The sequence below is a fragment of the Felis catus genome, chromosome E1 (assembly GCF_018350175.1).
Source record: "Felis catus isolate Fca126 chromosome E1, F.catus_Fca126_mat1.0, whole genome shotgun sequence".
NCBI lineage: Eukaryota > Metazoa > Chordata > Mammalia > Carnivora > Felidae > Felis > Felis catus.
Window position 1 is genome coordinate 41599262 of NC_058381.1, and position 23541 is coordinate 41622802.

The 23541-nt window shown below is 48.4% G+C and overlaps 3 protein-coding genes and 1 long non-coding RNA gene across 13 annotated transcripts in view; 2 read left to right on the forward strand and 2 right to left on the reverse strand.

The window, feature by feature from the left end:
• The window catches only part of NBR1 (NBR1 autophagy cargo receptor), a 28266-nt gene extending 18926 nt beyond the window's left edge, over positions 1–9340 (forward strand). For 5 of the 7 annotated variants that reach the window (XM_045044995.1, XM_019817942.3, XM_019817941.2 and 2 more), the window contains 7 exons: positions 439–549; positions 738–902; positions 2284–2728; positions 3481–3575; positions 4255–4327; positions 5040–5148; positions 7830–9340. In XM_045044995.1, the coding sequence (XP_044900930.1) occupies positions 439–549; positions 738–902; positions 2284–2728; positions 3481–3575; positions 4255–4327; positions 5040–5148; positions 7830–8003 (1172 nt within the window). In that variant the 3' untranslated portion in view covers positions 8004–9340. Of the gene's footprint in view, positions 1–438; positions 550–737; positions 903–2283; positions 2729–3480; positions 3576–4254; positions 4365–5039; positions 5149–7829 lie in introns of those variants that run through there. The other 2 variants (XM_003996920.5, XM_019817946.2) reach the window with 2 other exon arrangements.
• LOC123382036 lies at positions 6165–9686 on the reverse strand. Its single transcript, XR_006589806.1, has 2 exons — positions 9564–9686; positions 6165–6863 (listed from the first exon to the last, which is right to left on the reverse strand). It is a non-coding gene; the product is annotated as an uncharacterized LOC123382036 (long non-coding RNA).
• Positions 9687–9762: 76 nt separating this feature from the next.
• TMEM106A (transmembrane protein 106A) lies at positions 9763–17927 on the forward strand. 2 transcript variants are annotated; one of them, XM_045045005.1, is made up of 8 exons: positions 9763–10228; positions 11061–11287; positions 11807–11870; positions 12908–13061; positions 13560–13700; positions 13805–13848; positions 14362–14415; positions 17438–17927. In XM_045045005.1, the coding sequence occupies exons 2-8, from the start codon at positions 11077–11079 to the stop codon at positions 17463–17465; spliced, it is 696 nt and encodes a 231-aa protein (XP_044900940.1). In that variant the 5' UTR covers positions 9763–10228; positions 11061–11076; the 3' UTR covers positions 17466–17927. The 2 variants fall into 2 exon arrangements, with proteins under 2 accessions (XP_044900940.1, XP_003997008.2); XM_003996959.6 differs by lacking the exon at positions 17438–17927 and adding an exon at positions 14749–16261 and having other exon boundaries at positions 9770–10228.
• On the reverse strand, positions 17428–22173 carry CCDC200 (coiled-coil domain containing 200). 3 transcript variants are annotated; one of them, XM_045045006.1, is made up of 5 exons: positions 21817–22173; positions 18896–19259; positions 18687–18816; positions 18357–18415; positions 17428–17622 (listed from the first exon to the last, which is right to left on the reverse strand). In XM_045045006.1, exons 1-4 carry the CDS (start codon positions 21934–21936, stop codon positions 18391–18393), a joined length of 639 nt encoding a protein of 212 aa, XP_044900941.1. In that variant the 5' UTR covers positions 21937–22173; the 3' UTR covers positions 17428–17622; positions 18357–18390. The 3 variants fall into 3 exon arrangements, with proteins under 3 accessions (XP_044900941.1, XP_019673507.2, XP_006940453.2); XM_019817948.3 differs by lacking the exon at positions 18687–18816 and having other exon boundaries at positions 18971–19259; positions 21817–22169; XM_006940391.5 differs by lacking the exon at positions 18687–18816 and having other exon boundaries at positions 21817–22143.
• Positions 22174–23541: the final 1368 nt, after the last annotated feature.

Consider the following 23541-nt stretch of genomic DNA (forward strand, 5'->3'; position numbering starts at 1 on the left):
TCCCCACAATAAAGGGACCCTTGGGGCGCTTGGCTTCCCAGTTGGTGGAGCATGAGGCTCTTGGTCTTGAGGTTGTGAGTTTGAGGCCCACACTGGGTGTAGAGATCACTTAAAAATGAAATCTTTAAGAAGTGGGGTGGGGGAGCCCTCTTCTCCATTTTTCTGTAAACATTATATCCTTTTTTCCCTTTACATTCCTGGTTCTGTGTCTTGGCCATGGTTTTTAAGGCCAGATGACTGATCTTTCCTGCATTCGTTGATCTGAGATACTTCCACACCTGATGGTCTGGAGAATTTTCTTTACAATAGGCCTTGAAGCATACTTAGGTTTGTTTTAGCCCTGCAGGAGGTAAGAAGCCTGTGAGCCGCTGCTTCTGAACCCTGTTTACAACGTGATGCTTTTTCTTGGTTGATGATTCTTCTGTCTTCATTCTGCAGATATGACTCCCTGCATGTCTCCTCTGCCGCATGACAATCCTTTAATAGAGAAGCCAGGCTTGGGGCAGATACAGGAAGAGAGCGAAGGGGCAGGATTTAAAGCACTTCCCGGTAGGGGCTTCAATATTTGTAAAGTTTTTGCATTGTCCCCTTCCATATTATACCGTTTTCATACATACTCCTCCTAACCTTCATATGGCACAGATAGTCAAGGCTATTCCTTGGCATGGTATCAGCATGGGAACATGAATGGAAGAAGCTCCTCCACACCAAGTGCAGACAAGCTTTGTGTCTTTCAGATCCCACAGCATCAGTTAGGAGGAAGGCTGATAACATTTCCTCAGTGGAGGAAGCAGAAGATGACCTGAGTGGGACCCAGTTCGTGTGTGAGACTGTAATCCGATCCCTTACCTTGGATGCTGCCCCGGATCACAAACCACCTTGCAGACAGAAATCCCCACACAGTGAGTGTCCCTGGGTTCCTCCACCTAGCAGGGTGGTGCTTGAATTGTGGCTGCCTGACCAGAGTAGAAAGAAGTGCTCTTCTTCACTGAGAGTGGAGGTTAGGTGATCTTTGTTAGACTTCAGGTCATGGTTGTTTCTTTAGACTCCACACACTCTACCTGACCATTTTAATTGTAGCCTCAAGAGCAAAGCAACCACCATAACACATTTTCACACTTTCTTGGGGGCAGAATTACAGCTGTACGATTCAGAGGAACAACAGCGACTTGTGCTGCCTGGATTCTGCTGTGAGGAGTCTTCCTGTAAGTTGACAGAGCTCTTCAGCAGAGACCTCCATTGGCAGCTGAGTTTTGTCATTTCTCCCAGGACACAGTCCAGGGAATAGCGTGCAGAAGCTGGGGTACCAAACTAAGTTTCGCGAGGCTTTATTCTGTCGTAATCCACTTTCTTTACAACAGATACTTCTAGATCAGATATGTAAGCCCATACTGTGTATTTCAAGAACTATCCAAAAATTCAAATTCTAGTGCATCAAAATAATGTGGGAAAATCTCTTGTTTGTTATAATTAAATTTAACCTATACCTTTAAATATTTTTTGTCTCACTTTTGTTTAAAATACACACAGGTGCGCGAGTGCGCATGCACACATATGCACACACACACACAGAGGTGGGCGGGGGATGTGGTAAGTAGGTGATGGGTATTGAGGGCACATGTTGTGTTGAGCATTGGGTGTTATATGTAAGTGATGATTCACTAAATTCTACTCCTGAAGCCAATATTACACTGTAAGCTAACTAATAAAAGTAAAATAAAAGCTGAAACTAAATAAATGGAAATAAAACATGTAACACACTTATTTCACCCACATACACTTATATACGAATGCATAACAAAAACATCTGAAAGGACTTACACCAAAAGGTTCACAGTAGTTATCTCTGATAGGATTATAGGTGTCTTTTTTTCCCCTCATCATGTTTTGCCAATTTTCTACCATGACTACCCATTACTTTGCAAAGAAAAGGAGGAAAGTAGACATACAGTCCGGCAGCACTCACCACCTACCATTTGCTATTGTTCTAGCACTGTTAGCGAGTATATCAGTTTTGATATGTTTCTAAAATTCATGGTGCTTCTCGGAAGCTTTGGTGTTTCTACATACCTTGTTGTTATAAGCTTCAGTTCTTCCTGGCTTTGTACAGGCTTCAGACTTAGAATGTGGCCATAACTGAGGTTCTAGCAGCAGCCCTTCCCTCTGGTTCGTCCCCATCCTCTGGCTTTCACGACTGTAGCTCATGACCCACAAAAGACTTTATCAGCAGCACCAGAGGCTGCTTTTAGCTGTAGCTGAAAATTGATTGCTTTCATCCTTTAGTGAAATTTCCCTCCCCTGAAGAGGGACCACTTGGAGTTGAGCAGGAGGAGGTTGTCCATATCGCTGAAGAAGCTGTTGTGGAGGAGGAAGCTATTGTGGAGGAGGAAGTGGAAGAGGAGGAGGAGGAGGAGGAAGAGGATGATGAGCTCAAAGATGAAGTTCAGAGTCAGTCCTCTACTTCTTCAGAGGATTACATCATCATCCTGCCTGAGTGCTTTGACACCAGCCGCCCCCTGGGGGACTCCATGTACAGCTCTGCACTCTCACAGCCAGGCCTAGAGCGCGGGGCTGAAGGTGAACCTGGGGTTGAGGCTGGGGAGAGAGTCGCTGGAGGGGAGAACCAGCCGCAGGGACAGAGCATCAACGACATCCTCATGACCTCACAGACTCTGGACACCGTGCCCCTAACCCCAGAGGTGGTGGGGCCTCCACCACAGCTGCCCAGGTACCATCCACACCCCCCCCTCAGCTGGGCTGTTCTTCACAGGCAGAGTAGAGAGGAAAGGACTCGATCTCAAAACCTATTTTTTTGTCAGCATGGGAAGAGACTATTTCCCATAAAAGTCTGAATTTAGATGAATAAAAGTTGTATTTCCCAGAATTTGTGGATTCTGGATTTAAAGAAACGCTTGTTTTAGTTCATCTTAATTATCGGAGTACAGTCTATGTTTTGGTTGTTGAGAGCCAGTTTTTAAACACAAACATCCCTGGATCTTCTTCGCCGTTCTGTTGACTCATGGGTAAAGGCACTCAAAACTTATTTTCATGTTAACCCAAACAAAGTAGTAGAAAGCTTAATCTGTTATGGAAAAAATACACTCCAAAATCAGAAAACAATTATTTTAATTATTTACTGATCTGTGTCCTTGCTCTGTCATAGTAATGGAAGATGGTGGAGCCTTGACTGTAATTTAAACCACTCTCTCAGGGAGCTAGACATTTTCCCTTATCAGTACCAATTGATGTAGGGGGGAGTGACCTGACTGAAGCTGGTCTTTCTAGCTTGACTATGGCTAAAGAGGAAAACCAGAAGTAGAATGAGCCCTTTCTACCTGATCCCTAAATTCAGACATGAGATCTGGATCAGAAACGTGAAGCCTCTGTAGAGAATCGGTCACTTCTATGCCATATTTACTGTTTCCACCGTTCCCATAGGTGCCTTTTCAACTGACTTTCAATATTGTGTCTTTCTGAAAGGAGCCCTTCTTGTGCACAGCATGATGGTTCCCCAGGAGTGGATTTACCAGTCACCATACCAGAAGCTTCTTCAGTCCCTGATCAGATCAGAGGAGGTAATGACCAGCCTAAGCTTTATATCTTTTTCTGTGCTCCTTTCTAATGAAACCAGGTATAAAGGGGCACTGTGTCTCCATGACTCTTGGCATTATTTGGAAACTTGCCCTTTCTTTCTCTCTGTGCCCCTCCCTCATACTATTTTCTATTCTCTAGTAAATATTCTTAACATTTATGAAGTGAGACCTTACAGAGCTGGGCATTGTGCTGCAGTGGGAAGAACACAGGCTGTGGAACTAGACCAGTCTAGATTCCAGGCCCAGCTCCACCTTTCCTCAGTGTGACCTTGCAGCAGGTCAGCACGTTCATACCACCTGCGAGGTTGTTTTCTTGTCTCCAAAATAAGGAGAATAGCATCTTGAAGCTGCTAGTAGACCTTCAAAGTCAACATCCCACTCCACCTCAAAAAAACGAAACTTAAGGAACTGAAAAAGTAATAAATGGACGTAATAGGATTATAGAATTTTCCTGATTCAATAAACAATCACCTTGTATTACATTCTGGACAGTTGCCTGTTATCACTTAAAACCACCTGCAAAATTTCCCAAATAGTTAAAAAATAAATAAGTAAATAAATAAATAAATGCTGTGATCAGATTGCTGCCTGCCTCTCAAAAATAGCTTCACTATGAGTTAAGAAACACTAGGCACTTGTGGACGCTACATCTAACCAATAGCTCTTTTGCTTTTAGAGCCCAGAGGCTCATCAGGAATTGTAAACAGCAGACAGAAGAGCTATGACCACTCAAGGTAACTGGACCTTGTGCAGCCTCTTCTTCAGAAGCAGGTGGATATCCTAGTATTGCTTCTGCTTAAACAAGCCTCTCACAGCATGTGCCACCTCCAGAGAGCAGAGGAGAGCCGTCACTCCTTATTTCTCCTGAAGCTTGTGAGCAACATTGAACAGAGGGCTAAAGTTACATTACAGAGTGTTCACATTTCAGACCAGTACCCTCAAGTTCAACTCATCCTTAGTGTCAGAGGAGAAGGCAGAAAAATCAAGCCCACTGTGCATCTTAGTAACAGTTTCTTAGACCTCCCTGCCTCTCTGTTCCCAATCGGCTCAGAGCAATGGCAAGCTGGGCTCCTCCCTACAGTACCCAGAAAAGCACATTGCCTTTGGAGGTGTTTCCTCTGAGATGGTAATTGTGCAGACAGACTGCCAATACTCTTCTGTGCTCTTAACCATGTAATTTTCAGCTGGGACAGAAAGCTGGTATACTAACCAGAAGGGTGCATTTTCTGCACAGCCTTATCTTGCAGCAGTAGAACTAGGCTCTACTACATCAAACCAAGATTTTGTAGGTATAAAACTAATAGGAAAGTGATCACATCCTCTTTTTACATCTGACTTTTTTTCTCAAGGAAATCCATTTTCTTTCAAGGATTAGAGCCCAGATTATCTTGTAGGAAGATAATAGTTTGTGATTTTTTAGGGAGATCGTTTGGTTTTCCTCTCCAGACACCACCACCATGGGAGCAGCATTGCTGGAGGATTGGTGAAGGGGGCTTTGTCTGTTGCTGCTTCTGCATACAAGGCCTTGTTTGCTGGGCCACCAGTCACTGCCCAGGTCAGTGCATGTTTTATTTTCCTGTAGCAAAGCCAAGTCCCCAGTGAAAATGATGCTGCCTGTCTGAGTTGGAGAGTAGTATAGCATTCTGCCACATTCTAGCTATATGACTTTAGCCAAGTTACTTAAGGGATGAAAGGGAAAAGGTCTAGTGTTTGTTGAGGACCTATCATGTGTGGGGAGCTCTTCCAAGTACCAGCACTACAAGGTGAAAAAGACACCAGTCCCTGCCCAAAGACAGGAAAACAAGCAAGGTACACAGACTTCTGCAGTGCAGTGTAAGATCCTATGCCCATGTTCTCGGGTGGGACGTCTCAGCCTGCTGTGGGCCCTTGCATGGGGCCAGAGAAGGCTTCCTGGTAGATGGTGCCTGAATTGAGTCCTTAAGGACAAAATAAGTATTTGCCAGGAAAGAAGAATAGAAAGAGCATTGCAGACAGAACCTAGCCAGTAAGAAGACCTGTAAATGTGACTCTGAATTGTGAATTTGGTCTGGGAAGAGTAAGAAGAGACCAACTTATGTAGGTGGGGTGCTCTGTTAAGTGGTTTGGGTGTTACTTTAAGGCTAATGGGAGGAGCCAGTGAATGGGTTTTAGGGAAGTAATTAGCATCAGATTTGTACCTAGTGAGAGAACTCCAGTATTGTGTGGAGTTGGGGGAGACCTAAAGAAATCGATTTGAGGGTCTTCTGGGTGGCTCAGTTGGTTAAATGTCCAACTTGATTTCAGCTCAGGTCATGATCTCATGGTCTGTAAGATTGATCCCCGTATAGGGCTGCAAGCTGACAGCACAGAACCTGCTTGGGATTCTCTTCCCCCCCCCCCGCCCCCCCAATTCCTCCCTTGCTCACGCTCTCTGTCAAAATAAATAAATAAATAAACTTAAAAAAAAAATCCATTTGAGATGGAAAAGGGGTAAAAGAAATGGCAGAACTTGGAGACCATGATTAAAAGGCTAGAAAGAAGTCAAAGAGGAGTCCCATGTTTCTGGCTTCAGGCAATCAATAGGACCATTCATTAGGATGTGCAGGAATAAGGATATATTTGGGCAGGGGAAGAAGAAAATTAGGTACATTTTGGAAGGTGTGGAATTTGAGGCATGTCCAGGTAAAGTTACCCAGAGTGCAGTTGGGCCCGTGCATGTGGCTCACAGAGGAGAGATTTGGCCTGGAGGTAAAGTTATTCGTACAGGTTATAACAGAAGCCATGTGATTGGGTGAGAGTTTCCAGGAAAAAGGGGTGTAAAGCAGGAAGCAGCCTTTAAGGATCCTGGAAAGGAGGGCCCTGCAAAGAAGACAGAGAACTAGGAGGAAAATGAGAGTCTGTGCTGGGCCTCGGGGAAGGGAGCTTTAATGAGGACCTCGTGGTCAATGCTGCAGAGAACAGGGAGGGAGTGGAGAGGACTTGGAGAGTGCAAGTACACCTCATTTTCAAGTAGCTGGACCACAAAGGGGGAAAGAGCGAAAGCAAGGATGCATAAGGCAGAGGGAGAGGTTTCTACAGTTGGGTGAGCCAGTAGTAAAGGCGGTTAACAGTCAAGATGAGAGAGGATAAGAGGCACCTGGCTGGCTCAGTCAGTTGGATGTCTGGCTCTTGATTTCGGCTCAGGTCGTGATTCCAGGGTCATGGGATCGAGCCCCGCGTCGGGCTCGTTGCTGAGTGTGGAGCCTGCTTGGGATTTTCTCTTGCTCCCTCTTCTCCATGCACACTTTTTCTCTAAAGACAAAATAATAATGAAAAGATGAGAGAGGATAATTCATAGAGATTTCAGAGATGGTGAGAGGTAATGAGATAGCAAGCAAAGTACCTGTGGAAGGATTAACCTGAAAGGAGGTTGGACAATTTATTTTGAAATAAAAGGGAAGGAAGGGAACAGTTGAGTTAGGTGTAGAGAGAAATGCCAGAGACTGTGCTCAACATGCTTATACACTCTCTTCTTAATCCTCTCAGCAACCCTGCAAAATAGGAGGTATTTTATATCTCCATTTTCATACATAATAGAATTAATTGGTAGCCAACACAGTTGGTAAGTAAATGATAAGAGAGTGATCCGAAGTGTTAGGATTTAAGAAGGTTATGTGTCCACCATAGAGCTTGACCTAAAGAGGGAGAGGTAAATGAATATTAGTTTCCTCTCTTCTGGATTGCTTCTGTTCTTTAAAAAGAAAAAGGAAAAAAAAAAATTTAAAAAAAAAAAAAAAGAGAAAAATGCCAAGAAAGTCACCCAAGATGTAATTTCCCAAGCAGTTTTTTGTTCAGCTCCTTTGTATTTCTGACCAAACCCTCTTCCAATAGCGTCTTGGCTCCTGCTTATACTTGCCCCATCACCACAGTTAACCTTTTATCTTCACAGTGTTTCCAGTGTTTGCATCTCTTGCTTCATCAGGTCAAAGGATGCTTCCTTCGGGAAGCCCCCTCCGAAGCATCCTCCTCCTGGTTCTGAGGACAGTTCATTAGTTGCCTGGTTTCGGGTACAAACATACTGAATCTAGAGCAGGGCATTCCCAGTCCTCCCTCAGAAGGTCCATTAGTGTCAGGTGGACAGGAACACCATGCCCTTGCATTGAATTTCCTAATATTTTAAACAAATCTGGAAAAATTCATATGATTTACAAGATAATAACAATTTACAAGACCCATAAATGATACAGAAAATGTTCTGCTTTTCTTGACTCTACACAGCCAATAGTTTCTGAAGATCAGACAGCAGCCCTGATGGCCCATCTCTTTGAAATGGGATTCTGTGACAGGCAGCTGAACCTAAGGCTGCTGAAGAAACACAATTACAACATCCTGCAGGTTGTGACAGAACTGCTTCAGGTCAACAACAATGACTGGTACAGCCACCGCTACTGAGGAGTGACCCTGTATTAAATAACTGCCTGCTGCTCAGAGATGATCTTTATTCTGTCCTTGGGGCATGGGGGAGAAGCCCTTGCTTATTTTTTAATCCGATGAATCTATATAGAGCCCATTATTGAGTTATCAAGACAGCACCCGCATTACAGTATTTTTTGGAGCAAATGAAAGACCAGGACTTCAACAGAGACATTGAGTTGTAGGAAAACGGTTTTTCAGTTGAGTTGGATAAAGCTCCTCTCTCCATTTTAGTGCATTGAAGAGTATAACTTGAACTTTCTATAGAACCATTTTTCTTTCTGCTTGTATTGAAGTTGAGTATTTTTCTTTGGTGAAATGTGGATGTTTCTATGGGGATATCTGTTGGCAGTTTTTAAAAGAAATTAACCTTGGAAGTTGTTTTCAAGAACTCTTAACAATTTTTCTAGCCTACCCCAAGCCTCATAGCTATACGGGATTGAAATGACACCCAGAGCCCCAAAGGAATGTTGTTACTCTTCCTTTCTCCAGGACAAAGTCCTTTCCCTTGTAACACTGAGTAATGGACCGCTGTTGTCTAAAGACCCCACTGGTACATTCAAGATGATCCACCTTCAGGATCTCTGCACTTCAGTGAAAGGAGGAGGGAGTGTGCTCATTAACCCACCAGCACCTGTCGAGCAGTGTTTACTGTAGTAATTTTGCATACATTTTTCTTTATTTAAGGGAACAAATTTAAGTAGGTAGTGTGGAATATTTTGCTAATCCTATAAGGGAGGAGAAAACTTCTATTAAAGGGAAAATAAATGTAACGGTTACCTTTTTTCTTAATGTCAAGGCAGATGTTATTTACAGTCAAGTGAGGGGAGATAGAAACATGAAAGGCAGGGCCCTACATTAATCTGTAAAGTTAGTTCAGGGGCGGGCAAATGTGTGTGTGAGGCATTAGAGATCCTGACGACTTCTGAATGTTTGAAATCTGCTCAAAGGTATCTAGAACGGGGCGGCTGTTTTGCAAAACTTGGATGGGGGCAAAATCTGAAAAAGTTTTGGTTTAACCCCAAAATGAATGAAAAAGCTTGCTGCCTGTGGCCCAGGTCCTCATTCTGTTTATAGAAAGGAGTCTTTGGTACAATCGGTGGGAAAAAAAAGGTAACAGAAAACACTAAAAGCTAGTATTCATGAAAATGACTTCCAGAAAAAGACCCTCATCCAGGTGGAGGAAGGGTAGTAAACTAGTATTATTTAACCTGGTTGGTATTTATAATGGTAATGTTAATTAATCATTAGCCATCACGATGTTTATTTACAGTATAATTCTTGACCTATTAAATAAACCAAAATTCAGACTGCAAGCCGACCAGGCTGTTCATTATTTAAAACGTTTTTATCCCGGCTTCTGGGTAGAGGCTGAGCTGCAGGGTGCGTGTAATTAATTGGGTTGATATCGGGCGAGACCTGTTCTGACCTCCTGAGTCATACTGTAGGGGTCCAGGAGGACCTTGGGGTCCAGTCGTCCGTCCAGTTGTACATAACCGCTTAAAAAATGGTGGAATAAACGTTCTTTGAAAGGCCTACCTGGACTGACTGGTACTTGAGAAAGCAGCGTCCGAGATGCGGGGCGATCTTTGAAGAGTTGAGCGCTTCTCTGGCAGCTGAGTAGGGAGGGGGCGGGCCCCCGCGGGGTGGGGCGGGCCTGGAGGAGCTGGGGCGGAGCCTCCCCAAGCACGGAGTCAAAGCCTGGGGTTAGGCCCTGGGCTCCCGCACTTTCGATTCTGCTTGCATCGGTTGCTGACGTCCGGGGGTGGGGTAAGGCGCTCCTAGACCCTCCTTCCTTTCTATCCCTTTGGGAGGCAAGGGTCGAGGAACCTTGTGTGTCTCCTCGCCTCACGCAGGCACTCGCGGGTAACAGGCTCGACTAACGGCCTCGGTGTCTGGCGGGACTTGAAATTCTCCTTCAATGAAGTTCCAGCTTCTGCGCTCCCCAGCTCGGGCCCCTGGCTGAGCCCCGGAATAGGGCAGGAAGCGGCTTAGCCCTCTGAGGAGGCCGGTGTCGCTGCTCCGTCCTCCCTCCAACGTGGCCTATTCGCTCCCCCAGGCCTCTGCTGAAGGGGGCCACTAGCCTGGTCAGCCCCAGCCGTGGCCTCTCTGGTCACCCTACCCTACAAGCCCTTCTCTCCAAAGACCATTCCAGAAATCTCACTCTTGGCTGACAGGAGCCCTGGATCCCAGACCTGAACCAGGTGAGGCTCTCTTGATTTTTAGCCCAGTAAGGTCTGTATGCAGCTCACCTTGCCCACTCAGTCTGACACCACTCCTGAGCCTTTGGAGAAGAATCTGGATTGTTAGCCTGTACCATTCCTTAGTGAAGTATCCTTCACTATCAGCCTGGACCAGTGCTCTCACTCTTCCCCTGGCATTCTTTCCTATCTCACAGAAAGCAGTGAGGAAGAGGTTTCTGTTCCCTTCCAGGCTATTTTAAGGTTCTTAGCCGCACCTGTGACCAGTCTAACCTTCTTTCTCTTATTTCAGAGAATCCCTGCCTTCCTATTAAGCCAGCACCTGCCACAGCTCAGGAATGGAAGCTTTCCTTCCACGCCCAGGCTGGGAGATCTCAGGCATTTCTTCCCGGGTGTTCTAGACAACTCTTGAGAGTCCTCTTGTTGCGGAGGGTGAAGGGACTCTGGACTGCTGCCTCCCTCCACCACACCCCCACCCCCAGCCCTGTCCACTTCCTTCTCTTGAAGAGAATGACAGCTCAGCAACTTTCCCAGAAAAACAATAAGTGCTCTGCCATTCACTTCTGGAAATCTCTTCTAGTGAAATAACTTCTGCTTTTCTCGTCCCTCTTGCAGGAAGATTGAGCTCCCCTGCAGTAATGAAAGGAAACACACTGCGATTTCTGATGGGAGAGTCCCATGTAACTGCTCAGTTTTCCATCTCCTAGTTTCCTTGGGCTGGAGCTTGCTGACATTGTGATGGCAGTCCTTGCCAATCCTAAGAACCCAAAACCAGAGTTACATCCAGTGTCCGTGCTAACAAGCTTAGCAGTGAATTCTGTTCTTTTCTTATTAGTGAAAACTCCCCCTGAATGATGGGTGAGACATTCTCCCAGTTGGGTTCTCGGGAGGATGAGAACAGATCGATCCTGCCCCCCAGCCCAGCCATTGGCAACAAAGCTGCCTGCTACTCCAGCATCCGAAGCAGCAAGTCTTTCTGTTCCTGCATGCCTCGTGAAGGAACTGCTGGTGCCAGCTTTGTGACTTGTCCCACCTGCCAGGGCAGTGGGGAGATCCCAAGAGGTGAGTGGCCCGAGGCTTCGGAAATCGCCTGGAATCCAGAAAAAAAGCTCTTAGCAGCCAGCTGGGCAGGCCCCCCTGAGCCTCCTTGAATGGGGTTGGGTCTCCCAGCTCTTGGTCCCCCAGTTGCAGCTGGGCCAGCAAGGAGCTAACTCTCCCTGGGCTCACTGCAGAGACACCCCCACCCCTCCTGACGTGGTTGTTCTCCCCAGCCCAGAGGTCTCTGGCCTCCCCACTCCCTGAGCAACACTGTGCCTTAGGACTCAGGAAGTTAACAAATGACCTCTCCAAAGAAGCTAGGCTTTTCTCATTTGCTGGTGTCTTACAGAAATTCACACCTGCTAATGAAAAGCTCGCTTCTATTCTGAGCTGCCCTCCCTGCCCTGTGTTCCCAGTTCTGTGGGGCAGAGGTGGCATGCTTCTGACCCTACTCTGTGGGGTGTAGGGGTGCATCTGGGAGGCAAGCACAGGAAACATTTGTCACGAATACTTCCTGGCCCTCTCTCTTCTTTCTCTCTACAGAGCTAGAGAAGCAGCTAGTGGCGCTCATCCCCTATGGGGACCAAAGGCTGAAGCCCAGGCACACGTAAGCCCCTCTTCTCCCCTCAGTTCCACAGGACGTCACCCCTGGGGGCTGTTCTCTTTGTCTCCCCCATTCTTTCTCCCCCTGCGATTTTTCTCCGTTGGTTCTCCCCAAGAAAGCCTCACTGGGTTCATACGTACTAGCTGCATTTCCAGAGATTTTCCTGGTTTAAGAAGACGGGCATAGCAGATGCCACCTGAGGGTGGCCCTGAAAGGAGTGGCCCTGGCTGCAATTTGGGGAAATTATTTTTCCTAAGAGCCTCCCTTGCTGTGGCAGTTCAGAGCTGCTTGGTCTCTTCCTGGCTGAGATGGAAAACTAGCTGCTCCCTGTTCTGAGATGCTTCAGAACCTCACAGGCAGCCCTGAGCTTCACTGGGGGTGTTATAACCCTGTTTGTCATCTGGGTCTATTTGGCAGGAGTCCCTGCAACCTCTTCCCAAGTTCCTCAGCTTCAGTCTGGGAGCCACCACCCTGCCCTCCCCAACCACTGTACCAGAATCTGAATCTAGCAGTGTCCCTCATAAGATATAATAAGGTGCTGTCTCTTTAATGCATATCTCAGTTTTGAATCAGATGGACAGATGATATCCTGTTCTGAATTTTCATATTCAGATTCACATCCATGTGGATGTTTCTTCCAGTGATGATAGCTAGCATTTGTTGAGTTTTGTTAAGTGTCAGGCCCTTGCATTAACATATTCTGTGAGGTAGGTACACTTCTCTCCATTTTACAGACAAGGAAACTAAGGCTTTGGGAGGTTAAGTAGCTTGCTTAGAGTTACTGGGCCAGTGGGTACAGAGAGCTGGGAGTGGAAGTCAGGTCACTTGCCTCCCAATCCTGTGCTCTGACTCACTTTGGGGCACATCTGAACCTGGGCTGGTCCTCCACATCTGGGTGGGGGGTAAATTTACGGTTATGAGGGGGCTAGTGCAGGGGAGAGCCTTGTATATGGAGAGGAGTGTCTGAACAGCTCCCTGCTCAAGTTTCCTTCGTGTTCAGACCACTCCACTCCTCTTTCCCGGATCCTGCCTTCCCACAGGAAGCTCTTCGTGTTCCTGGCAGTGCTCACCTGCCTTGTGACTTCCTCCCTCATCATCTTTTTCCTGTTTCCCCGGCCCATCTCCGTGCAGCCTGCAGGCCTCAACTCCTCCACAGTGGCCTTTGATGTGACTGATATCAACCTCAACATAACGGTGGGTGGGTGGATGCCTGCACCCCTGGGCTCAACCCCGCCTTGCCGGCAGCTCTTCTCTATAGCCCTTATCTGGGGTTACAATCCTAGGCACAGGTTGCCAGGAATTTTATGGCACCCAGGGGGTGTGGAGGGCTGGGGAGAAGCAGGGGCAACCATGAGCCCCATAACAGATTGTGTAGGATTGGGACTGTACACAGTGAGGGGTCAGAATCGGGACCAGAGGAAAAAAACACAGGGTGCAGCCAGGGGGCATGCCTGAGACTCCTGGGGGGCGGGGCGGCAAAACTGAAGAGAAAAGCCTCGCAGGGTGAGACTGGATCCTGTGCCAGCTTAATGTCTTCCAGTGACCCTTTGCCAGTAAGAGCTCTTCCAAGGGGCTCCTGGCATGTGGTGGGAGTGAAGCTCAGCCAGGCCTGGCGGTTTGGGAAGCTATTTGACATCTCCTTTCTAAGGATGGTCACCCTCTCACTTCCCTTTTCCTTCTCTTCCTCCTCAGAATATCTTAAACATCTCCAATAGTAACTACTACCCCATCACCGTGACCCAGCTGACCATCGAGGTTCTGCACCTGTCCCTTGTGGTGGGGCAGGTCTCCAACAGCCTCCTCCTACACATCGGCCCTTTGGCCAGTGAACAGGTGACTCCCTCCCCTTGGACAGCCCTGCCCACAGGTGTATGGACACTGGTGGTGGGAAGGGGCAGCTGGGATTGGGGCTTACCCTATGCCCATTTCGTTGACAGATGTTTTATGCAGTGGCCAACAAGATAGGGGATGAAAACACCTAGTAAGTATCCCTTGATCTCTTCTCCCTTAGCCTCTTTCCTGGTTGGAAACCCGGTTTTCATCCCTACCAGATTTTCTGATGGCTTAGCAAACCCTGCCGCCAGCACTTGGCCTTCACTCTCATGACCAAGACTGCAATGTGAGGGGGCTCAGGGTCCCCAGCCTCTGCCTGTTTAGACCTAGGTTGGAATGAAAACAGGCCAGAATTTGGTTAATTCTTACAATATGTGACCTTGAGCTTTTCCGCCTGAATCGCTGAGGAAGATGAATGTCCTTGTTTTCTCTTGGTGGAGGGGCTAGCACATACCTGGGCCAGGCCTGTGGGGCCTGGGGGAATGATATTGCAGCAAGGGTGACATTCTCACCTTAGGCTGAGGGAGGGAGAAAGAGTAGGAGTGGCATTTGGGACCCCTGATGGAAAAGAGCCCAGGAGGCAAGGATACTGGGACCTGCAGGTCTCCTCTGAGCCGACAGGCTGCTCAGTGTGAAATGTCCCATGTTCTTTCTCTCTCAGCAAAATCTGTTCCTGGATGAAAATCAAAGTCCACCATGTACTTTTGCACATCCAGTAAGTAGGGCTTGGAGCCCTGGTGTCCCCTCTCCTACTTCTGACCCCAGTCTCCCCTCTGCTCCACCTTGTGGGAGGAGTAATCCAAAGCTAACTCCCTGGGATATAGGGAATAGCCCCTTCCCTATATCCCACCTTGCTTATAAGCCACTGATGTGAAGCCACAGGGCTATCTGGACTACAGGTGGGGCAACTATCCCAGGTGCCTTGGCAGAGTGGGGAACAGAAGGAAGAGGGTGGGGTGTCTGAGGGATCCTCACCTCCCGAGACACCAGAGTAGGTCCAGAGCTTTCTTCCTCCCAGACACAGCCACAAAGCCTACTTCCTCTCTAGGGGCACCCTGACCTGTTCCTGCCTGAGCCATTCAGAGCAGCTAGTCTTCCAGAGCTATGAATATGTGGACTGCCGGGGAAACGCGTCAGTGCCCCACTTGCTGGTCCCTCACCCGACGTGACCCGTCTGCTGCCCCCAAACTCCAGACCGCTGCCAGCCTGGGCTGGATCTCCCAGTGCCTAAGTGACTTTGCCAAAGGAAAAGCCCTGCTTTATTATACCTCCCCCGCCACACATACTCCCTCAGCACAGGAAGCTCTCTGTGGAAGTTAACTTTACAGACGTGCGCACACGCATCCCCTGATGTCCACAAAAAAAGAAGTTTGGTTCTTCTAGGGGTTTTTCCCCTTGGTCTGTCTTGAAGAAAGTCTGACCTGATGTTCTTCAGAGCTGCTGTAGCATCCCTGGAGTGGCACCTGCCCTTTCGGTGCTGAGCACTTGGGTTGCCTAACTTCTCTAGGGCTGGCCTTTCTCCTGCCTGAATAAGGAAAGCTTTAATTTTATCTGGGTCTTAAAACATGGATCTTTTTTCAAGTTCTCCACCCAGGGATGGGATTGGGACTTGAGGGACATCCGTGCTGTCTCATGCCTCCCTGCTTTGGTCATGTGACAAAGTGATGGTGATGGTCTGCTTCTCTCCTGGTAACTTGTCCCCTCACAGCAAGATTGGCTAAGGCCCTTTGACCCTGCATCCTCCCTGGTTAAAGACTGTTCCTGTTCCTAGGAAGACAGAGCCGTTCTCTGGCTAAAGCTCTTCCTGCCGCAAAATAGTTTTATTATTCTCGCCACAGCCGGAGCCAAAGTAGTAGGGGAGGAGAGGGAGGCACCCCTTCTGCCTAACTAAGAAAAATGGAGATGAAACCAGAATCGTCTGATAAGTTGTTTATTGAAGGGAAGCTTCTGGCTGGTGGTGAGGCCACAATCCTGAGTCCATGTGGGGACACAGGTAGGTCAAATGGTGGTCCCAGCTGCTCTCCCATGAAAGCCTGCAGAGGTGAAGCTATCGCGATTCTCCAGATTCCGCAAGCTGCTGGGCTCTGCAGCATCCCTGGCTTAGTCAGGTCCCGTCCTGCGCACCCAGAGTCCTCTGCTTTCCTTCAGGAATTGACAGTATGGAGCTGGATATCAGTAGGGACTGGTCTTGACCTCTCCTCTTTGCTGTCGCTCAGATGAAGCTAAGTCCCAGATAACCCAATTTCCCACTGGGCTCCAGGTGGAGGCGGTTTGTTTTGTAGCTGAGCCAGAATGGTAATTGCTCCCTAAAGGCGGCTGTGGTTTTCCTCAGGCAGGGAGATGAACTTAGGTGGTGGGGAAAGTGAATGTGAAGCTGGATGGCTGGAGAGGGGGGAGTGTCACAGCACCTGGCTAGTTGGCTGGGGGTGGTGGAGTCAAGAAGGTGCCGGCAGGAGCACAGAAGTCCAGAAAGGCCAGGCCGGAGTTTCTGCTGTATGTAGGTTGCCGAATGTGTAGGGTTTATATTGTATTCAATAAACTGTACTTGACAGTGTTAAAAAGTCTCCTGTAAGTGGGCAGGGAGCTGGTGTACACTCCCAGCCTGTTTCTTAGTGTCCGGGTGGGCGTCGAGCTCTCTTCCCCAGGCCCTGAGCTCCTCTGATAACATGTACAGCTTTTCTGGCTTCTGAGAGATTGCTCCCAGGAGCTCGCTCTCTGCCTTTCTCTCATTGTTTATTAATTTCCCTCCCTACTTTTAAAAATTTTTTTTCTATGTTTGTTTATTTCTGAGACAGAGCATACGTGGGGGAGGGGCAAAGAGAGCGTGAGACACAGAATCTGAAGCAGGCTCCAGGCTGTTAGCACAGAGCCCGATGCGGGGCTTGAACTCACAAACCGTGAGATCATGACCTGAGCTGAAGTCGGTCGCTCAACCGACTGAGCCACCCAGGCGCCCCAACTCCCTCCCTACTTTAATATTCCTGTTCTGTGTCCCCTTCCCCCGTCCCCAGCTGCCCCTGCTCAGGAAACACTGCACTGAGGGGCTCCTTCAGCCGACCCACAGGCGATGCTGTGTGGGCTACAGTGAAGGGCTCCAGGCATCCCCTCACCAGTCCAAGGCGGAAAAGGGGGCAGCCTAGGGGGTCCCGGGTGCCAGCTTCAGGAAGTGGTAAGAGGGCTGCCTGAGGTCTTCGGAGCCTTTTGACTGCCTCTGCCACACACGGAAGGAAGAGGCCTATGGGGTTTTGTGGGTGAGTCCCACCTCCCCTTCCCAAGGTCAGGTGTCCTGTGCTTGAGGCTACAGCCCCCCCTTACTCTGAGCTCTTTTCCACCCCTGCCTCCCATCATGCAACCACTCAGCGCCCACTAAGGGCCCAGCACTGGGAGAGCCCTGCCTGACACCTCTAATGCTGCCCCAGGCTTGCTGTGGTGTGATGCAACCCCTCCTTCCCCAACCGTATCTCAGTAAGCATTGGCCAGGGGTAGGGGTGATGGCTCCCGCTAGCATCCTAAACCTAAAGCCCCCCCCAAAGACCTATACTTGCTAAACATGGGCTAGCAGTGGAGCTATGTAGACTTGGGAGGGCCAAGACCAAGTTCCCCCAATGGCTTTGCCTACAGAAGCATGAAATTCCTGCCTTTCTTCTCCCACCCAGTCCGTCCCCTTCATGGGTCCTCATGCCCCTGTCCCTTCATCCCAGTCTCACAGAGCTGACCAATCTCTTGATTCTTTTCAGGAGGCCATCACATTTTATTCCCAGCTAGCCTCCTCTTCTAGAGTGGATCAGGAGGGGCCTTCGGAGTGGAGATGCTGCCAGGGATGAGAAAGTGTGGGGCTCCTCATCTGGGTTATTTTTTTGCTGACGGCCAGTGGGGGTGGGGGTCTATCTCTGGATCACCATTGCTGTGTGTAATTCGTTGACTGGGAAGAGGGAGAGACAGGATGCAAACCAGGTTAGTTAACAGTTTCTGGGCCTGCTGATTCCTGAACATTGTATCAAGCCCTTTGAGGCCAGAGGATTCAAAGTAAAATGGAGCAGCCCAGTCCTCATCCTAAAAGGGCTAGAGCATCAGGGTCTCTCATCCTTTGCACCTGTGTCAGAAACTCACTTTCCAAAGCCTGTACTGTTTTGTGTCCTCATCAAGAGTGACCGCCCTGGGTTTGAAGGCCTGCACTGAGCCAGGTTCTAAAGTAAATGCTTTTGATGCCTTCTCTTTTAATTGCTACATTCAGTGGTCCTGATGCCTCTATTAAGGAAGTGGTATTATCATTCTCATTTTCTGGATGGGGCAGATGAGAGACTGGCGATCCTGAGACTCCCAGCCTCTGGCTTCATGTCTTACCTTCCTCCTGCTCCAGCTGCCTCTGCCCGGATCAGCACTTAAAACAATAGATTGTCAATCCCTCCATTTATGTTTAGTGTTGAGCAACAGGCCTTCCTTGGACATTTTTGTGAAGGCAACAAATGGAGGAATGGACCATCCAGAAGTGACTATATAATTGCATATCAAGACTTTATATAATTGACTTTATAAAATATAAATAATTGCAACCCCTTCCACCAAGGAAGCTTCTCTAGGATTCCATCCACACTTACACACATACACACTCTCAGACACACAGCCAGAGTCTACCTGTCTTTCACACTGTCTCACCGTGAATCGTGAGTGCTCAGTATATTTATCTGGATTAGATTGGAATGATTTCCTGAAACCTAATGATGAAACAAAGCACAAGTTACTCATCTGACAGTTTCTGCAAATGAATCATGGCAGAGCTGGGCCCTTTACTATGTGTCTGGTGGGGGGGGGGGGGGGGGGGCAGGGGCAGGTGGCAGCCCTTACCTAGGGCAAGGCACCCACTGAGCCCACCCAGAAAATTCCCAGCTGGGAGGCTGTGCTGGGATTCCCTGTTCCAGCCCTCTCAGGGCACACTATACTGCTGTTAAGCCTACAACTCAGATCCCACCCTCTGACCACCCTCACCCTGGAGGAGGGGTCCAACTTCTCAACCACCCTCTGCAAAAGACAGCAGCCTCCTTCGCAGCCCCAGAGTGATGCAACGGTACCCACAGGAAGAGATCCTCAAGTAAAGGCCAAAGGTACTGGGGAGAGTCTGACACAGTGGAGGACAGATGTGGATTCTGGACTATAGGGCACTCTCTCCTCACCACCTCCCTTCCCAGGCATCTCACCAGGGTTTTGAAGGAATTTGTTAAAGTTGGATTGCCCTGGCAATTGATGGGCTCCCACTGAGCTAAGCTGGGGACCTGGCCTTTGGGAATCCTGCAGAATGTGCGCGGAGGTGCACTGAGTAAGAGAGTCTTGGGCATTCTGTGGACTTGGCGACAGTGGTGGCTGTGGCGGCGGCGGAGGCAGGATCTGGGACTGTTCTGCGAGCTGTGGCCGCTGGGGCAGCTGTGCTCCGACTGGGGTCCCCTGCGGCTGTGGCTGCGCTGGTGGAGGCCCCAGTGGCCACTGCTGCTCCTGCTGAGACTCCAGAGGTGGCTGGGTTTTTTCCTCAGACTGGCGTTCCTCCTGTTGGAGTTCCTTCAGTTCCTGGCAAGAAACCACCCCCCAGCTAGTGGCATCCTCCTCCCTCCTCATTCATCACCCATCTGCCAGAGACACCGCGGAGAGCCAGGCAATGGAGGAAAGGAGAAACAGAGGTGGCCGGAAGGTCTCTATTCCAGGGAGTGGGAGGCTAGGCTCCCTTCACCCACCACAACACCGAGAACTATTTCTTTGGTGACTGTGTCCCCTGGCACAGCACTGGCCCAGGAAACAGCAGCCTCTCAGCACCCACCTCCCAGCTCCGGAGCTATGCACTGAAAACAGTTTTCAGTGCAGGAGAACAAAGGATACTTTCTTGCAAACACTTTGAAACAGCACTGTCCAATTGAAATATAATGCATGCCACAAGTAATTTAAACTCTTCTAGTAACCACATAAAAAAGTAAGAAATAGGTGATGCTAATTTTAATATATTTTAGTTAACCCAGTACGTCCAAAACATGTAATCAGCATGAAAATATTAATATTAATGAGATTGCTTATATTCTTTGTTTCTGTACTAAGTCTGCAAAACCCACCATGTATTTTATATGTAATAGTACCTCTTAATTCGGACACTAGAGTTTGATCGAAACTAATTGCTTTATATTTAGATTTCATAAAATGTATAGTTGAAAAAGATTTATGGGGCACCTGGATGGCTCAGTCCATTAAGTGTCTGATTTCAGCTCAGGTCATGATCTCATGGTTCCTGAGTTCCAGCCCTGCATGGGGCTCTCTGCTGGCAGCATAAAGCCTGATTGGGAGTCTCTGTCTCCTCCTCTCTCTGCTCCTCCCCTGCTCTTACTCACATGTGTCCGCACTCTCTCTAAGTAAACATTATAAAAATAATAAAGTTCTTTAAAAAAAAAAAAAAAAGATTTATCGGAACGCCTAGGTGGCTGGCTCAGTGGGTCAGTCGGTTAAGCAACCCACTTCAGCTCAGGTCATGATCTCATGGGTTGTGAGTTTCAGCCCCACGACAGGCTCTGTGCTGACGGTGCAGAGTCTCCTTCGTATTCTGTCTCCCTCCTCTGCCTCTCTCCCCCGGCCCAAAATAAATAAAAATAAAATAAAGCATTAAAAAAAAAAAAAAAAAAAAAAAACAGGGGCACCTGGGTGGCTCAATCAGTTAAGTATCAGACTCTTGATTTTGGCTCAGGTCATAATCTCAAGGTTGGTAAGATCCAGCCCCCGCGTCAGGCTCCACGCTGACAGTGCTGAGCCTGCTTGGGATTCTCTTCCTCTCTTTCTGTCCCTTCCCCGATCGTGTTCTCCCACTCATGCTCCCTCTCTCAAATAAACATTAAAAGAAAAAAAAAAAAAAACACTTCAATGGGATCTCTAAAAAAAAAGATTTACGTATCCAAGTTGTTTTAAACATACTTAAAAGCTTTCCGATATATAAAAAGAGTATTAGTTTTTAAATTTATTTTTAAATTAATTAAATGTATATAACATTTAAAATTTAGTTCCTCAGTCTCACTAGCCACATTTCAAGGACTCAACAGCACACAGGCTAGTGGCCACCCTATTGGACAGCACAGCTTTAAAACCTCTCAGGTTGGGGCGCCTGGGTGGCGCAGTCGGTTAAGCGTCCGACTTCAGCCAGGTCACGATCTCGCGGTCCGGGAGTTCGAGCCCCTCGTCAGGCTCTGGGCTGATGGCTCGGAGCCTGGAGCCTGTTTCTGATTCTGTGTCTCCCTCTCTCTCTGCCCCTCCCCCGTTCATGCTCTGTCTCTGTCTCAAAAGTAAATAAACATTAAAAAACAAAAAACAAAAAAAAACAAAAAAACCTCTCAGGTCTGGGGCACCTGAGTGGCTCAGTTAAGTCTCCAACTCTTGATATCAGCTCAGGTCATGATCTCATGGTTCTTGAGATCTAGCCCTGTGTCAGACTCTGCACTGACCGAGCTGAGCCTGCTTGGGATTCTCTCTCTCCCTCGCTCTCTGCCATTCCCCTGTTGTGTACATGGGCACATTCTCTCTCTCTCTCTCTCTCTCTCTCTCTCTCTCTCTCTCTCTCAAACTTTAAAAAAATAAACATTAAAAAAGTCTTTTTTTTTTTTTTAATGTCTATTTTTGAGAGAGACACAGGGTGCAAGCAGGGGAAGGACAAAGAGAGGGAGACATAGAATCCCAAGCAGGATCCAGGCTCTGAGCTGTCAGCACAGAGCCTAACACGGGGCTCAAACTCATGAACTGCAAGATCATGACCTGAGCCAAAGTCTGATGCTTAACCGACTGAGCCACCCAGGTGCCCCAATAAATAAAAATTTTTAAAAATAAAATCTCTCAGACCTGACCCTCCCTGGATCCCCCACTAGCCCTCAGCCTAGTACAACAGCAAAGCTGAGTTACCCTAATACACACACATGCGCGCGCGCGCGCACACACACACACACACACACACACACAGTGCATCCCTGAGAACATCAAAGGACCTTACTTTCCTCCTAACCCCAGCAAAACATTGACCAAATACCTTCCTAGGGATCTATCTTCCCTTCCCATTCCCTTCCTGCCCCGGGAAGCCCTGATGAAACTGGCCCCTCTCATGCACCTGCTCTTGCTCTTCCTGCTGCTGCTGCTGCTGTTGCTGCTGCTGCTGGGCCATCACCCACCTCCTCCTGTCCAAAGCCATCTGCCTGCGACGGGCCTCCCAGTGGTAAGCGCTGCCCATGATGGTGGGGACAGCAGAAGGGGGTGGGGGCAGGCAGAGCCCAGGTTGCTACCACTGCCCCCATCACCTGTGTTTCCTCTCCCACCCCACTGCCTGTAACCAGAACCACCTCACAATGTGGCCACTACCGGGGCAACTGGGCAGGCCTCCTCTGCCCTGGGGAGGAGGGAAGCTGTCCTCCTGAGTTGCCTAGGAAATGCCTGTAAATTACCTTTCTCTCCAAGGTCCTGTGCAGGCAGAAACCTTTCCACCTGAGCTTTGAGTTTCCATGGGCCCCAGGGACAATTTCTGAGTCAGCTGGCTTTTCTCTCTGATTGCTTCCTCCCACCCTTCCTAGGATCCCTGGATCCTCATCTGGCCCTCTGCTGACCCCTCCCTCCCCACTCCCAAAGTTTTCAGGAGTTCCCTCAGTCTTCCATCTCCTGCGGCTGTGCTGAGTCAAGAGGGAAGAAAATGTAAAATCCATCTAACCTTCACTGGAGTCTGAGCCCTGTGAAAGCAAGGTGGCTAATTAGCAAGTGGCCTAGTCCTGGGGATTTATAATGCTGGGCTCAAGCCTAGTGTCTACCTCTTCCTCTGACCCTGGAGACCCTACATAACTTCTCTGGATCTTAGTTTCCTTACCCGTAGAGCAAGAAGGATATTATTTATTACCTCCTTCACAGGACTGGTATCAGGACCAAGTGGATTAGTGGATGAGAAATGTTCAAGACAAAGTATAAACTTGTGTAGCTACAGGTTAATATTTATTATCCTTCTGATTTTCCTCCCGGGAGGTGGAATTGGCCAGAGGAAGGGATCATTTCCTGCAACCCAGGAAGGCTTGTGGAGGCAGGGACTGGATAGGCTATTGACCTACCTCCTGCCCTTACCCACAGATAGCAGTCTTCCTCTAGAAGCAGCAGAAGCTGTGCCCAGCTTCTGGTCTAGAGGTAGGGGAAGGGCATGAGTGAAAAAGGGCTTCAAACCCAGTCACAGCTTCAAACACTGTGCTAGTGGAAAGCAGGGTGGGGTGGGAAGGTGACAAGAGAAAGCAGCCCTAGAACCAGAGAACGGGTCCCTAGAGAACCTGTCAATTCAGGTGGCCGCTGTAGTGGAGTCAAACAGGTTCAGGTTTAATTCTGCCTGTGCCACCTACTAGCTGCTGGTACCTAGGTAGGTCGCTCAACGTCTCTGAGCCTTTCCTGTGAAACTTAAAAAAATTTTTTTTCATATTTATTTATTTTTGAGAGACAGAGAGACAGCGCATGGGGCGGGGGGGGGGGGGGGGGCAGAGATACAGAATCCAAAGCAGCCTTAAGGCTCTGAGCTGTCTGTTAGCACAGAGCCCGACATGGGGCTCGAACTCACAAACCACGAGACCATGACCTGAGCTGAAGTCAGACGCTCAACTGACTGAGCCACCCAGGCACCCCAGTGTTTTTTTTTTAAGTCTCTACACCCAATGTGGGGCTCAAACTCATAACCCTAAGATCAAGAGTTGCACACTCTACTGACTGAGCTAGCCAGGTGCGCCAGAGACAGTGCTTTGAGGGTTGTCTTTCTGTCTCCTTGCTTGTAATAAGTAATAAAAAATTCTTTACTTTCAACACTTCTGTGGGCTGT